The 15,029-nt window shown below is 50.0% G+C and overlaps 1 protein-coding gene across 2 annotated transcripts in view; it reads left to right on the top strand.

Moving 5' to 3' along the window:
• Nucleotides 1–15,029, top strand: part of Col23a1 (collagen type XXIII alpha 1 chain) — a 276,998-nt gene that overhangs the window by 203,666 nt on the left and 58,303 nt on the right. For both annotated transcript variants that reach the window (XM_040748557.1, XM_040748558.1), the window contains exon 3: nt 11,960–12,004. In XM_040748557.1, coding sequence (XP_040604491.1) covers nt 11,960–12,004 — 45 coding nt within the window. The remainder of the gene's footprint in view (nt 1–11,959; nt 12,005–15,029) is intronic.

The following is a 15,029-nucleotide window of genomic DNA, read 5'->3' on the forward strand; positions in this document are numbered from 1 at the left end:
TGTGTAGTCATTATGTGTCAATTTAAAAATGTTATCCATCTTCATAATGAGGATGGGGATGTAACTCAGTAAGAGTGTGTGCCCAACACACATAAGATGGCTTGGCAGACATTGCTATCTGACAAAGTCAGTTTGATCCCCAGGATCCACATAGTAGAAGAGAAAACCAGCTCCAGTGAGTCGTCCTCTGACCTCCACACACATGCCCTGGCATGTGCGGTGCCCCCTCCCAACACACTAAAATTTTGTAAAGGTTTATTTTTATTTTCAATTATGTGCTTGGGGGTGGGCATGGTTGGCAGACTTGGGTGCAATACTTGGAGAAGCCAGGAGAAGGCATTGGATGCTGTCGTGAGCCTCCTTATGTGGGTGCTGGAAACCAATCTTAGGTCCTTGGCAAGCATAATACACTCTCAATTACTGAACTATTTCTTCAGTCCCCACAATAAATAAATACTTAAAGACCCCATATTCAACCTATATATCACACACAAAAAAGAAAACATGTTTTAAGAATAAATAAGCAAGTAAAATAAATAGATGCTGTGGTATGGATAAGTGATTGGAAGAAAATAAATTGGATTATGTGACCGAAACTCCCGAAGGGCGGGATCCTTCAGGTCGTCAAACTGTGCAGGGGAGAATCCCAGCCATATGATGTGGACTGTGCAAATACCCCACGGTAGAGAATTGCAAACAAGCTGAGCAAAAGTCCTCTGTAGAGGTAGGATAAGGAGCAGCAGGTGGCGTTGCTGATCCTCCTCTTCACGACTGCCTGTTAGAGCGACTAACTTCCCTTGTTCCTCAGGAAGCCCTTCCATCATTGCTATACCTACACTGGTCACCCCAGTGCACACTGACATTCTCCTCGACTTCTGAGGAGAAAAGAGTCCTTTCCCCCTGGAGAGCTCTATGACCCAAAGAGCCAGGAGCCCCAAGTCTAGCACCAGGTAACCTAGTAGCAGGTTGCGATACAGAGTGGTCAGTTTCTTCCCCGACTGTCCTTTCCTGAGTCCATACCTACTATGATGCCTCTGCTGTGCACCTACCTGCCCTTTTCTAGAACCACCAGAGCAGGACACAGTGGGAGCTTGTGAGGAATTCTCGTGGAAGTCAAAGCTCATAGGAATGACCTAGCCTTTTAAGTTATCAAAAAAAGAAAACATAAAAATAAAAAGCTTCCTTCTCTGACAGCAGTAAATCCTGGCCTTTGTTAGATTCAGAGGAGCACAGGAGCCCATGTGTCAGTGATTACAGCTTCGTGGTGAATGAAGAGTTGAGGAATGTGGCATCTTTGGGGTGTGCTGGTTTATGTGAGCCACTCTGGAGCCTGTTTTCCGACAGGAAATGGATCCCAGGGGACCATGGACCTTTGGAGGAGGGGTCATTGTGCTCCCACAAATACATGAGAACCACGACCCCTAGCCCATGAGCACCTGCCACCCACACCAACATGACAGTGGCCCAGGTAGCACATGCCTCAGCATCTGGCATCATCTCCCTCGGCTTGGACCCAGGCCCTCAGACATTCATATTGACCTGATTCAGCCTTTCCCTCTGAGAGCCGGGCACTCACCTCTCCTCTCTGAGTTCTCCTTACCCACCGCTTTCAGTTGGGATCCTTGCCCGAAACCCTCCCAAGTTTTCACGCCCTTGATCCCTGTGGGAGGAAAGGTTCATGGACTCTCGGCTCACCCTGGAGCCCTTCAGCCCCTCTGCAGCTGCTTGAGCCCAGGGAGGAGTGAGGGGCTCTGCCCACCCTGAGCCGCCAGCTGCCAGGTGTCTTGCTGCATTTTGTGCTGGTTCAGACTCGGAATCAATGAGGCTTGGAGATTTCTGTCTTACAGCTAGCTGTCAAAGTCCGGAAGACCAGAGTTCAGGGACCACACCAAACCCAGAGGAAAGCGTAAGGAAAATGGAGAACAGGAAAGGCAGGCCCCCATGTATGACAAACATCTTCTACAGTATTAACCCTAACCACATTTTAGGAACCCCACCTCCCACACTGTTGAGCTAAGCACAAGGTTGTCAACAGCACTTGACCACCCCTGAGTGAGACGCCAACCTGACCACCATCAGTCAATTAAAGAGACACTGAGGGTCTATGCTGTCAACCCAGAGAGCTGGGGCTTCCACCGGAACAATGTCTGTGTCCCCTTCAGGCGCCCCATGCACCACAGAGCTCCGGACACCACCCACGCTGTTTCCTTCCTCCTTCCCCACTTTCATTCCTTTTTTTTTTTTTTTTAGATTTTATTTATTATGAATACAACATCTTGCTTCATATATGTCTGCACACCAGCAGAGGGCACCAGATCTCATTACGGATAGTTGTGAGCCACCATGTGGTTGCTGGGAATTGAACTTGGGACCTCTAGAAGAGCAGTCAGTGCTCTAAACCTCTGAGCCATCTCTCCAGCCCTTCATTCCTTTTTTTTTTTTGAGATGGGGTCCCACATAGCCCAGGCTGGCCTCACACTTGCTGTGTGATGTGTATCTGTGAATGGCCTTGGACACCGCTCTTCCTACCTCCACCTCCTCAATGCTGAGATTGCAGACATGCCCCACCATGCCTGGTTTATGCGGTGCTTGCAGTCAAACCCAGAGCTTTGTGTGTGCTAGACAAGCACTCTAACCACTGGGCCACACCTCCAATCCCTTCCAAACCCTTTGGCTGTGCTCTCTAGATGGGATATTCCATTCTTGGCCTATAATTGTAGCCCAAGTCAGTCTCCCTGAAAAGGAAGAGCTTAGGGGAGCAAGGGTAGTACAGGCTAGACCCCTGCTCCTAACTAGCTCTGACACTTGGGCACAGCACCTTGCCTTGGGCCTTGGTCTCCTTATCCTGTAAATGGAGGCTGTCCAGGCTCATCATGAAGTGAACTGCAAGCCTATCCACCCCAAACTCACTGGGCATGCTCTTCCTCCAGGACTCTGGGGTCTCCCAAATGGCTCTAGGGTCTCCAGAGGACACAGTGGGTTGTATGAAACAAGGCTGGCATGTCATCATTGTAAATAAAGTGTCTGGGGTTGCAAGGCTTAGTCCACAAAACAACAGGCATTTGGGATGGCTTCAGGAAGGTATGCCTCAAGGGCCTGGGGTCGGTCCAGGTTTCAGCTCTGCCCATGGCATGTGGTCTCCTAATGAGATATTCAGTCCATCAGCCTGAAAGCCATCCCTGGGCTACTTGCTTTTTGTGTGGTTTCTGGCATCTTTAAAAATAAATAAATAACAAATGTCAAGATGTGGTTATATGGCATATGGGCTATTTGGATCATTTTCCCGTAACAAACATCTCTCTGGTAGGAGGGAGCTTGGCATGGCTGGAAGTACAGGCTCATGATCCAGTTAGCGTGGCTCCTCACATTCCTAACTGTGTAACCCCAAAAAGTCAGTTCATCTCTGTGTACCTCCGTTTATCTGTCTGTGAAATGGACATCGATGAATAACAGCCTTTCTCATGGGTTTGGCATGAGGTGTTCCTGAGTTAATATCACAGGATTAAGATTGGCGCAAGTTAACATTTGTGAGTGATCCCAGCTTCATCTTGTTTGTACTGAATGCTGTGGGACTTCTGGGGCTGGTTGGTGCCATCCTTTCCTTTGGAGAAAGTGGCTGTGTCCACATCTGAGGTCTTTTTATAGACGTAAAGTCGAAGGTCAGCCACCCACCCAGCCCCTCCTGATATGAGCCCTATTCACTTATTACTAAGCAGCGCAATGTCCAAGTGAGATCTCCAATCTAGTCACTAGGGTGGTCAGGATCTGTCACCAGCCTGGACAACATCCCTCATTCCAGACAGACATGATGAAGCTGTGGCTTAAAACCCCAGGACCCTGTGGCATCTGCTTCCCAAACTCCTTAGAGATTTTCCAGCAAACAGGAGGGTGTGGTGAATGGTGGGAAATGAGTGCACAGAGACCCAAAAGCTTTGGAAAATTCGTTCTGCAGAAGAAGCTGAGATTCCAGTTCCCAGATGGCACTATTGCCCATGGTCTGCCAGCCAGCAGGCCTCCCCAGGAAGACCATGGAGGTCCCCATCGTCACCTCAGGGGCACCTACCACCATACACCTGCCCCATTCCTCCAAGGAGCAGAGCACAGTTAGGCCAAGGCTGAACCTAGCAGAGAGGAGATGCCCATGGCTGGAAAGGAGTTTACAGTTAGTCTGGCCCGAGGCTCAGAAAACAGTCATCTAGGACTGGGATGGGGGGCAGGGCTGGTTGGTTTAGGGTTTTTGTTTTGGGGGATTTTGTTTGGGGGCTTTTTCACTTTGTTTTGAGTTTTAGGTTTGAGGGACAGGGCATCACTATGGAACCTTGGCTGTCCTGGAACTTACTATGAAGACAAGGCTGGCTTTGAACTCATAGATATCCACCTGCTTATGTCTCCTGAGTGGCAATTAAAGGTGTGTACCACCACATCCAGCTAGGGCCATGTTTCTAAGGACCCGGTCTTAGAAGCTCAAATCAGGGGCCTCCCTGTCTACTCCCCCCTCTCAGCCATGAGACTCCTGTATGGCTTGAACCTACAGGCCTCATGTGTGCTGCCACATTCTCTGTGAGTTCACATATGCCATCTCTGTTGTACCTTGGAGTCTTTCACCACCTGTGGCTCCGAAATCTTCCTGCCTCCTCTTCTGCATACATTTCTGAGTCTGGAGGGAAGGCTTTGATGGAGAAATCCCTTTTAGAGCTGAGCACTCTCTGCACATTGTCTAGTTGTGGGTCTCTAAGTTAGCTCCCATCTTCTGCAAGAAGAACCTTCTCTGATAAGGACTGAATGAGGCACTAATCTATAGGTGTAGTAATGTGCCATTAGGAATCATTTTAGTGCTATGTTCCTTTAGCAGAATAATAATAGTAGGTTCTCCCTTGGGCCCGTGACCTATCTAGTCTCAGATTCTTGGCCACTTTAGCAGTGTCATGTGTGAGTTCCATCTCATAGAGTGGGACTTAAATCCGCTTCTTTTTTTAAAAAAAGAAAAGTGGCTGGTTACCCCCCTAAGACTTGTGTCACTATTGCGCCTGTGCATCCTGCAGGCAGGTCACTGTTGTAGATCACAGTGTTTGTAGTGCGGTGATGTTATGATTGCCTTTCTCCTCCAGTAGTGTGCAGGGTACCTTCCAAATCACGAACACTAGTCAATGAGAGTGAAGTTTCTAACTAGGTACCAGTTCAACCTCCAGAGCTCCTTACTTTTGAGACAGGTCCTCATTGACCTGGATCTCACCAGTTAGACTGGCTGGCAAGGAAGCACCAAAGATCCGCTTGTCTCCCCCTCCCCTGCCCTGGGATAAGTGCACATCACCACCTAGCTCTTTATGTGGTTTCTGAGTCACCAACACACCTCCTCTTTACATAGGTCCTGGTAACACGACTCGGGTCCTCATGCTGGCATGGCAAGCCTTTTGCCAACTGAGCCACCTCCCCAGATCTCTTATCTTTTTGTAACTGTCTTATTTCCCAGCATAATGTCCCCAAGGTTCACCCGTGTTGTAGCATGAGTCAGAACCACCTCCTTCTGATATGGGCTACACACGCTTACTCACCCCAGAGACTGGAATGTGACTCAGCCTTAAGCAGGAAGGAAGTTGTTCTACCTTCTGGCTGTTGTGTCTGGGACCATTTCTTGGTTTCTCTGAGACTCAGCCCCATCTGTAGAGAGGAAAGAGAAGAAAGGCTGTCGTGGAGCTGAAAAACAGATTCAATTGGGAAAACTACACAAAAGTCCCTGCCCTGTGGGACTGGCAGGAGAGAGGATCGGATCGGCACTGGAGACTGAGTGGCCAGGGAGTAGCCTGGTCACTGAGTCTCTGTCCAGCCCACTAGATGTGTGGCTGCCCTACAAAAGGCCATCGATAAGTCAGGTGCTGATGAAAATATCTTTAGAGAGGGTAGAGGTAGGGAGATTTAGGGACTCAAGCTTGAGGGGAAGTGTGTTGGGGCTCAGGGCCCCTTTTTGGAGTTGGTAAATGGTATGACTTCCCAAACCAAGCAAAGATAAAATTTCTGCATTAGAAATCTCTGTGTTATTGTCCCCCTTTTGACTTGGAATGTAGCTCAGCTCATAGAGTACCTGCCTGGTGTCCACAAGGGCTCTAACCCTCAGCACCACATAAAACAGATATGGTGGTGCATGCCCATAAATCCTAGCACTCAGAGGCTAATGGAGACAGAGGCTAAGGAGTTCAAGGTCATCTTTAACTATATAGCAAGTTCAAGGGCAGCCTGAGCTAACATGAGATCCTATCTTAAAAATAAAAATTTCCATTGTGTCTACCCTTGAACTTCTGGAGTTGATTAATGTGGCCACAGGCATCCTGAGTTATTCAGCCTTGATGTGGGGCCCTGGATAGCCTGTGTCACACCAGAAACCTCAGGACTGCATAGAGCAATCCCACCCGTAGACTGCGCAATTGCTTTGGAATGCTCAACTCTTGTCTGCCGATGCTCAGGTTTGCAAATGGGCAGCAATTAGGGACATGGAAGAGACCTCTGCTTTCCATGGGTTTAGCCTTGGTCTTCTATACTCAAGTTAAGGGTTAGGGACTGCAGTTGAGGCTCAACAGTAAAGCTCTAGCCCAAAACAAAAAGTAAGGCTATACTTGAGAACATGGCCAGCACTTGAGCCTGGCTTCTGCCCACAGGTGACAGCTGCTGGGGGCTCTCTGTGTGCCTGGAGGAAGCAGAAGAATGCATTTACATGAAGACCCAATGCCCAGGTGTGGCTGTCTCACGCAGTGGGGACGAAACAAGGGAGGAAATCACTCCCCTCCTCAGCCACCTATCCTTACCAAACTAGATGGTCTTGAGTTTGCTTTAAGTCTTGGGGCTTGTTGGATTGCCAGGCCTGTCCAACCTAAGGTCTGCAGGACGCCTGTAGCCCAGGATAACTCTGAACATGACACAACACGAGATATAAACTTAAAGCACTGAAGTGGGGGGAGGCAATTTTTGGTAATTTGAGTGGGTGGCTATTGAGCATAAACTTTGTAGATGACAACATTGCATTGCAGTGTCAAAATGTTGGACATGCCTGACTAACAGTTATAGGAAGAGAATGAATGGGAGGTTACCCATCATGCCTCTCTTTGACCTTCCCTCAGCCTACATCCCCTGGCCCCACCCCAGCCTGGGACTTGGAGACACATTGCTGTGTGAGAGGCTGCTAGGTGGCAGAGCATCAAGGGAGATGTGTGAGGGCAGGGGAGACAGAGAGAGAAATGGAGATGCTGTCTAGGTTGGGAGGAGGGGAGAGAATTCAACAAGAGGACTCTGAAGAACCATCTATCCAAACAGCCTCCTGGGTACTGGTGATGCCTTCACTCTGGTGAGGAAAGCAACTGGGAAGCGAGGCTTTGAGCTCATGCTGCCCCCATTAAAGTTGAGCGGTTACATATGAATCTTAGACTAAGGGATAGACCTGTTGGCCACATGAGTGAATCCCATAGAAGCCTCTAGAGCAGGGTTGTGACCAGCCCTGGAGTGTGTTCACAAGCAGCCCCCTTCTCCTCCTCTTAGACCCCTTCTTCTGTGAGTGGCAGCCAGAGTGGCAAGCTGCATCTCCATAGGCCCTGCATGCTTAGTGACATCCAACCTGGGCCTGCTGGGAGCTCTGCACAATGGCTCCTGGAGGCAGGGCATCCCACCCAGCCTGCAAAGCTGCCTACTCTGTTGCACCCCTCTATTGGGCCTGCTGCTGAACCATGCCACCCAGAGGAACCACCCAGACAAATCCATTTGTTCTGCCACCTCAACAAAAGCAAATCTGGCCTTGGTTAACCTAGACAGGGAATTTTATACTTGTGCCTAGCAGTGACCATCAAAATGCCATGGTGCTGGTTCGGCTTCAGGTCTGGACATAGCTTGCTCTATTTCCCGCTTGGGCCTCCTTTCCTTTGCCCCACAGCCAGCCTTCTGCGGCCTGGCATGAGCCCCCAAGGCTCTGTGGGAGAAAATTGGGTCTTCTTGCTTTACAAGCAGAGAGACAAGCAGCTCCATCCATGCTGATGGGGTTCCAATCCCCAGTCTCTCTCTCCCTAAAAATAGATACATCCACAGAGGATATAAGGCCTCCAAACGCCAGGGTTCAGTTATTGTGTCTGGCTGGCTCACAAGGTTCTCAGATACCTGCAGCTGCACACAGGGCACAGGAAGGTTGTACAGTGACCTGAGATGGTGAGACACACATGGAGGTGCCAAGGAGGTGGCTGGTCACACACTCGTGCAGATGCCACAGGCATTGGCCTAGACACAACCCATAGGCTTTACATTCCATGCAGGTGCAAGTAACCATTTGTTAGAGTGGTGCTGGCCTTAGGGCCTTGCCAGAGAAACACATTAGCATGGCTTGTCTGAAATTCCAACACAAACACCGACTGCAAAGCCTGTGTCCTGAAGACCAGGGTCTGTGTCTTTGATAGAAGTTTCTGTCCTAAACACAGAGCAATGGGGCAGAGTGTTTTTGCCTCATTTTATGGCCTCTCTCTCTGTGTCTCTGTCTCTCTCTCTGTCTCTCTCTGTCTCTCTCTGTCTCCCTCTGTCTCTCTCTGTCTCTCTCTCTGTCTCTCTCTGTCTCTCTGTCTCTGTCTCTGTCTCTGTCTCTCTCTCTCTCTCTCTCTCTCTCAAACAAAGTTTCATGTAGCCCAGGCTGTGCTCAAACTCAATGTGGCCATGGATGACTCTGAACTCCTAATCTTCCTGCATCTTCTTCCCAAATGCTGGATTGTACACCTTGGCCCCCATGCCTGGTTTATGCAGGGCCATGGATCAAGTCCAGGGCTTCATGCATGCTAGGCAAGTGCTGTACCAAGTAATCAGCAGTCTCAGCCCTGTGTCTCTTCAATCCCTAAGTTTCCTTCAGCCACTCTGACCTGAAACCCTCAGCCCACAAGGCTAGGAAGGAATTTATTCTTTCCTCACTCACTGTAAAAGGGCCCTGTGGGGCCCTTCCTATCCAGAAGAACACCCCTCCCTCCATGTCTCTCAGAATCCTGCTCTCCTCCCAATTCAGAGCATCCCTCACGGGAGCCAGAAGCACCCTGTGAGGCAGAGCCGGGCTGCTTCTCTGCCCTGTGCCGACTCCTCAGTCCAGGATGTACCATGAGCAGCTGCTCAGTCGGGGAGAAGGAAAGGGAAGCACGTTGTTGATTCTTCATTGTTGGGTTAAAATGCCGGACCAAAGCAACTCAAAGGAAGGAGGGGCTTGTTTTAGCTCACAGCTTGGGGGTGCAATCCATGGCATCAAGAAAGACATGGCGACAGGAATTTGAGGTGGCTGGTCGTTGCATCTGCAGTCAGGGAACAGAGAGGCGGATGCCGGCATGCAACTCACTTTCTCCTTTCTCTGCAGTCTGGAATCCCAGCCATGGGATGGGGTCACATGGGGCAGGAGGGGCTTCCCACCTCAGTCAACTCCCTCGGTCATGCCCAATGTTCTAACTCCTGGGTGACTCTAGATCCTGTCAGGTTGATAGCCAGTGTACCACCATCACACACCCAGTTCTAATCTTGCCATGAACTGCTCTGCCTTGCCTAGACTTGGTTAATGACCAGATGCTGCATCTCCCCCTGGTAGATCTGAGAATTCTTGAGGGGTTTTGAGGCTGACTTTGCATGAAGGGCAATGCCTTGGAAGGCATTCACACCCTGTCTTTCAGTGCCCCCAAGCCCCAGCATGGAACCTGCCATGCAGGTAGCAGGCAAGGCAAACAGATACACAATGCTGTGCTGTGTAGTTTCATGTCAACCTGACACGAACTAGAGTCATTAGAGAAGAGGGAGTCAACTGAGAAAAATGCCTCCATAAGACTGGGCTATGGGCAGCCTATGAGACATTTTATTTCTTTTGGAGGGCAGGGGCTCCAGAAATGGTTTCTCTGTGCAGCTCCAGCCGTCCTGGAACCCACTCTGTAGACCAGGCTGGCTTTGAACTCACAGAGATCCTCCTGTCTCTACCTCCCAAGCGCTGGGATTAAAAGCGGATGCCACCACTGGCAGACTTGGGCATTTTCTTACTTAGTGATTGGTGTGGGAGAGCCCAGACCATTGTGGGTAGTGTTGTCCTGGGCTGGCAGGTCCTGGGTTCTATTAAAAAAAACTGGGACTGACATGTGAAACAAGATTGTTTCTAACCTAGATAAAAAAATTATTATTATTAGAAAAAAAGACAGGCTGAGTGAGCCACAAGAAGCAAGCCAGTAAGCAGCTCCCCTCCGTGGTCTCTGCATCAGCTCCTGCCTCCAGGTTCCTGCCCTGTTTGAGTTCCTGTCCTGACTTCCTTTGATGATGGACAGTGATGTGGAAGCGTAAGCCAAAAAACCCTTTCCTGCCCAACTTGCTTTCCATCATGGCCTTTCATCATAGCAATAGTAAACCTATGCAGGACAAATGCCATTTGCAAAATTCAACCAAGGGGCTAGAGACGTGGTGCAGCAGTCAAAAGGACTTACTGCCCTTGTGGAGGATCAGAATTCAGCCACAGCCCCACATCAGGCTGCTTACAACTGCCTATAGCCCCGGGCTCCAGGGGATCTGATGCCCTCTCCTGGCCTCTGTGAGCTCTTGCACACATGGGTGCCTATACTCACACAGACACATAAAATAATTTTTTTGGTTTTAGTTTTATTTCAGGTTGTTTTGGGGTTTTTTTTGTTTTGTTTTGTTTTGTTTTTTTTTTTTTTTTTGGTTTTTCAAGACAGGGTTTCTCTGTATTGTTTTGGAGGCTGTCCTGGAACTCGCTTGGTAAACCAGGCTGGCCTCGAACTCACAGAGATCCGCCTGCCTCTGCCTCCCGAGTGCTGGGATTAAAGGCGTGTGCCACCACCGCCCGGCCAGGTTGGGTTTTTGTTTTGTTTTGTTTTGTTTTTCAAGAGAAATTCTCACTATGTAGAGCAGGTCAGCCTGGTCCTCACAGAGACCCACTGCCTCTGCCTCTAGAAAGCTGGGGTTAAAGATTCACAGCTCAGCTAAAAAAGAAAAAAAAAAAAAAGAAGAAGCCAGGCATTGATGGTGCACACCTTTGATCCCAGCACTAGGGAGGCAGAGGCAGGAGGATCTCTGTGAGTTCAAGGCCAGCCTGGTCTACAGAACAGGTTCTAGGAAAGGGTAGTTACATAAGGGAGGGAGGGAAGGAGGGAGGGAGGGAGGGAGGAAGAGAGGAAGGAAGAATTATTCATCAACAAAGACAACAGCTTTCTGTCTGTGTGGAGCAATCAGACTTACAAGTGGACAAGGAGGCAGAGCCCAGCGCAGAGGGACACAAGTGATTTTTTTTACAACCGAATGTGAGGCCCTCAGATTCAGGGCACAAGGCTGGCCTGTGACTGACAAGGGCAGAGGGCGATATAACTTGAGAGAGGTTTAAACACGTGGAAGGAGGCCTGGACCAGCAAGAACGTGTTGTGACATGCCTGTGACCCACACTGAAGCACACACCACTGTGAGCCGCTCCCGGGGGCTGAAGGCAGGAGGCTCCAGGGAGCTGTGGAAAGAAGGCAAAGGGCCATCATGGTGCCTGTGATCGCCACATTTAACCTGGAGTATCATGACCATGGCAGTATTGGTTTTCACTGTGGATCTTGTTTCATTTTACGGAACACTGCAATGCACTTTTCAGGGCTTTTGTGAGAAAAGGCTCACCTTCAGTGTTGTGTTTCCCCCGAGTCTGAAGTTTGTCCCAGGAGTAACTCTTGGCTTGGAGAGGCCCAGGAATGAGTAGATGAACAGCAGAGCTGGTGAAGAGTGTACGTGTGTCCTGGAAGAGCAAAGGCAGGAGTGGCACACGGGAGAGGGGTCTCTCCACCACCTCCTTCCACTGGCCTCAGGCAGGGTGCTCTGTGGTATGCACGAGTGAGCCCAGCCAGCTCCGCCGGTGGTGAGGAGCCGTCAGCCAGGGGCCATGTGCACATACATTGGCTTTCCTTCTCAGTGACTCCATCCGTGTTTTCCTGTCTAGGTCCCCCTGGACGGCGTGGCAAGCCCGGGCGAAGAGGCGACCCCGGTGAGTTGAGTTTTCTTTTCTTTTTTTCTTTTTTTTTCTTTTTTTTTTTTTTTTTTTGGTTTTATGAGACAGGGTTTCTCTGTATTGTTTGAGGCTGTCGGTCCAGCCCGGCCTCGAATTCACAGAGATCAGTATGCCTCTGCCTCCTGAGTGCTGGGATTAAAGGCATGTGCCACCGACACCCGGCAGAGTTGAGTTTTCTTAATTCCTAACCCCATGAGAGACACACCATGAGCCCGGACCCAGCTGGAGGTGCCAACCACCTGCTTCCTGGTCCGGTTCACGTCTTCCTTCTTAAATGCCAGCTGCCGCCTCTGGGCCATCATGCCCGATACCACCTTCTCTTGGCTTCCTGGCATCCACAATTCCCAACTCAACTCTTTATCACCCAATGTGAAACAGCTCCCTCTGACAGCAGGCAGCTGTCTGCCATGGCACAGCTCCCCTGTAGATCTCAGCTCCCTCCCAGGCCCTGCAAAGATTTTCACCCCCTCTCTCCAAGCAAACCCCAGGCTCCCCGTCCCCACAGCCACTCCCCCATTGTCTTCATTGCATCCAAAATGAACTTGCTCTGCAGAGTTTGCCCTCTTTCCCCAAATCTTGACCACTGTCCCCTAATAACCCTCTGCCTCGCACCTATGACATCATCTTGGCCAGAGTTGCTCTCTCCCCCCAAATCTTGACCACTGTCCCCTATGTCTCACACCTATGACATCATCTTGGCCAGAGTTGCTAAAGACAACATGGCTACAGTAAGACATGTCCCTGTCTTTATCTTCTTTCACCTTCCTTCCTTCTCTACTTTTCCTTCCTTTCTCTTCCTTTTGCCCTCCTCTCTCTCCTTGTCCTTCCTCCCTCTCTCTCCTTTCTTAGTCAACTGTCAGGGAAAAAAATTCAATAACTAGACAGATGACTTCAGTGGCACTTGCTGCTCTTAAAAGGGACCCAAATTGGGTGACTAACAACCACCTGTCTCCAGATTCAGGGTATGCCCTCTTCTGGCCTCTGTGGGTACTACACCCACATGTACATACCCTCCCTCCCCCGTTCCCCCCCTCTCACACACACACACACACACACACACACACACACACACACACACACACTTTTAAGTCAGTTTACATTCTGATGTGCCCACATCCCCTTTGGTCTTCATTTATATGGCTTGAGAATACAGGGCATGTGCTATGGGTGGATGTCAATAATCTCAGATCAGCTGAATGAGCTTCAGGCAGCTATGTACATAAGAGAAACATTCAGAGCTGTGGGTGAGATTGGTGCAAAATCTGTGCATCAGATGACACATTTGCTGCCTAAGGACTGTAGAATTCTATTTTTGTGCTAGGTTGATTACGGATAGGCAGTTGGAGTTTGTTCTCCCTAGATGTCTGGTACCGCTTCAAGAAAATGCTTCGTGGTTATGTGTTCTCTGAGCTGAAGATGGATGCCATGAGCAGGCATAAATTGCTGAGAGGGACAGACATGCTTACTCCTCCCTGTCTTTGTCTTTCTGGACTGGGTATTTCTGACTGCCTCAAGCTGGTTTCCACACACACACTGTACACACATGGCTGGCCTCGACACCTCAGTCTCTTCTGGGTCCCACTTGGTTCTTAAGTGAGTCTGCCCTTGGCCCTCCCTCCTCTTTCCCCACAGCATCCTGAGGCCCCAGCTGCCCCAGGACACTGATGGTGCCTGTCTCCCTCTCTCCCTCCCTCAGGCTCTAGAGAGTATACATTTACCCCTGAACACAGCATTGCCCCGTCTCATCTCCTAGGCATCCCCATCACAGGGAGACAGCATCTACCCGCTCACTTCCTGTGCAGTGTCCCTGATGCTTCCCTTTCCACACCGAGTCCCTCTCCATCTCCAGTTTATCTCATACCTCTGCTGCCTTCTCTGTCCTCATGGCCACAGCCTCCTAGAGCTCTCACCACAGGACGCCTCCCTATGACTGTCCGGGGCCTTGTGACCTCTGTGCCTTCAAGTCCTCCCCTGGCCAAGATGTGTTTTTCTCTGTCTGAATTCTACTGTGTGTTCATTTTTCTTTATCCTTAAAATCAAACTCAGGTGACTCCTCTAAGACAGCATTCTCTAACCCCGTGGCTGGGGCTACACCCACCTCCAGCATCCAGCATGTAAACACTCGGGCTAGTGAATACACAATCACCCCTTAAACGACATCACAGACAGGGCACAGCTGTAAGGAACCATGGGGTCAGAGGGACCCCCCAACCAGAGGACCCCAGGCTGGCTGGGCCCAACAAAAGCCAGCACAGGTCCAATGGATGCTCCGTTCTTATCCTGGGAGCTGGGCCTGGGGTTCTTTACCTTTTACAGAAGCCATCCCATAAGTTCCCAGAATTCCCTTTTCTCTGATGGCCTGACTCCCGGAGAGTGGAGGGGTTGTGTTGAGCTCTGGGAGCTAGCTCCCTCTGCTCTGCCTCGTGTGTGGCTCACAGCATGCCCTGCCCGGTGCTCACCTGTCTCTAAGTTCTCATCTTCTTCCTGCAAAGGTTCCCTTGTCTCTCACTGTCTACTCACCAGCATCCTTTCTGGGAGGAGACGAGAAACCCTGTCACCCTTTTTCAGGATAAAATATGACATGCCTCAGGCCACTCAAAAAACCATTACAGGGGCAGGGAGATGGCTCAGTCAGTACACACACACACACACACACACACACACACACACACGCCAATAAACAATGAAAAGCCCCTGTTTCTGACACGCTATGGCTATTGACTGATAAATGACACCTGACACTGACTTCAGCACCCACATGCACCAGCACACATGTGCACCAGCACACATGTGAACACATGCACACAAAAACAAGATACAGATCTAAAATAACACTTCCCAAAAGCAGGCGTGCATAGGGCCGGTGGCAGATAGGTGGGGTAGGCATATAATCCCAGCACTGGAGAGACTGAAACCGGATGATCCTTAACTCAAGTGAGTTCCAGGTCAGCCTTTCTCAAAAGAAGAGGAGGGGGGAACAAAAGCAAAGATGTGCACCCTG

This window comes from Mesocricetus auratus, unplaced genomic scaffold (genome assembly GCF_017639785.1).
Source record: "Mesocricetus auratus isolate SY011 unplaced genomic scaffold, BCM_Maur_2.0 Super-Scaffold_100007, whole genome shotgun sequence".
In the NCBI taxonomy this organism is placed as follows: domain Eukaryota; kingdom Metazoa; phylum Chordata; class Mammalia; order Rodentia; family Cricetidae; genus Mesocricetus; species Mesocricetus auratus.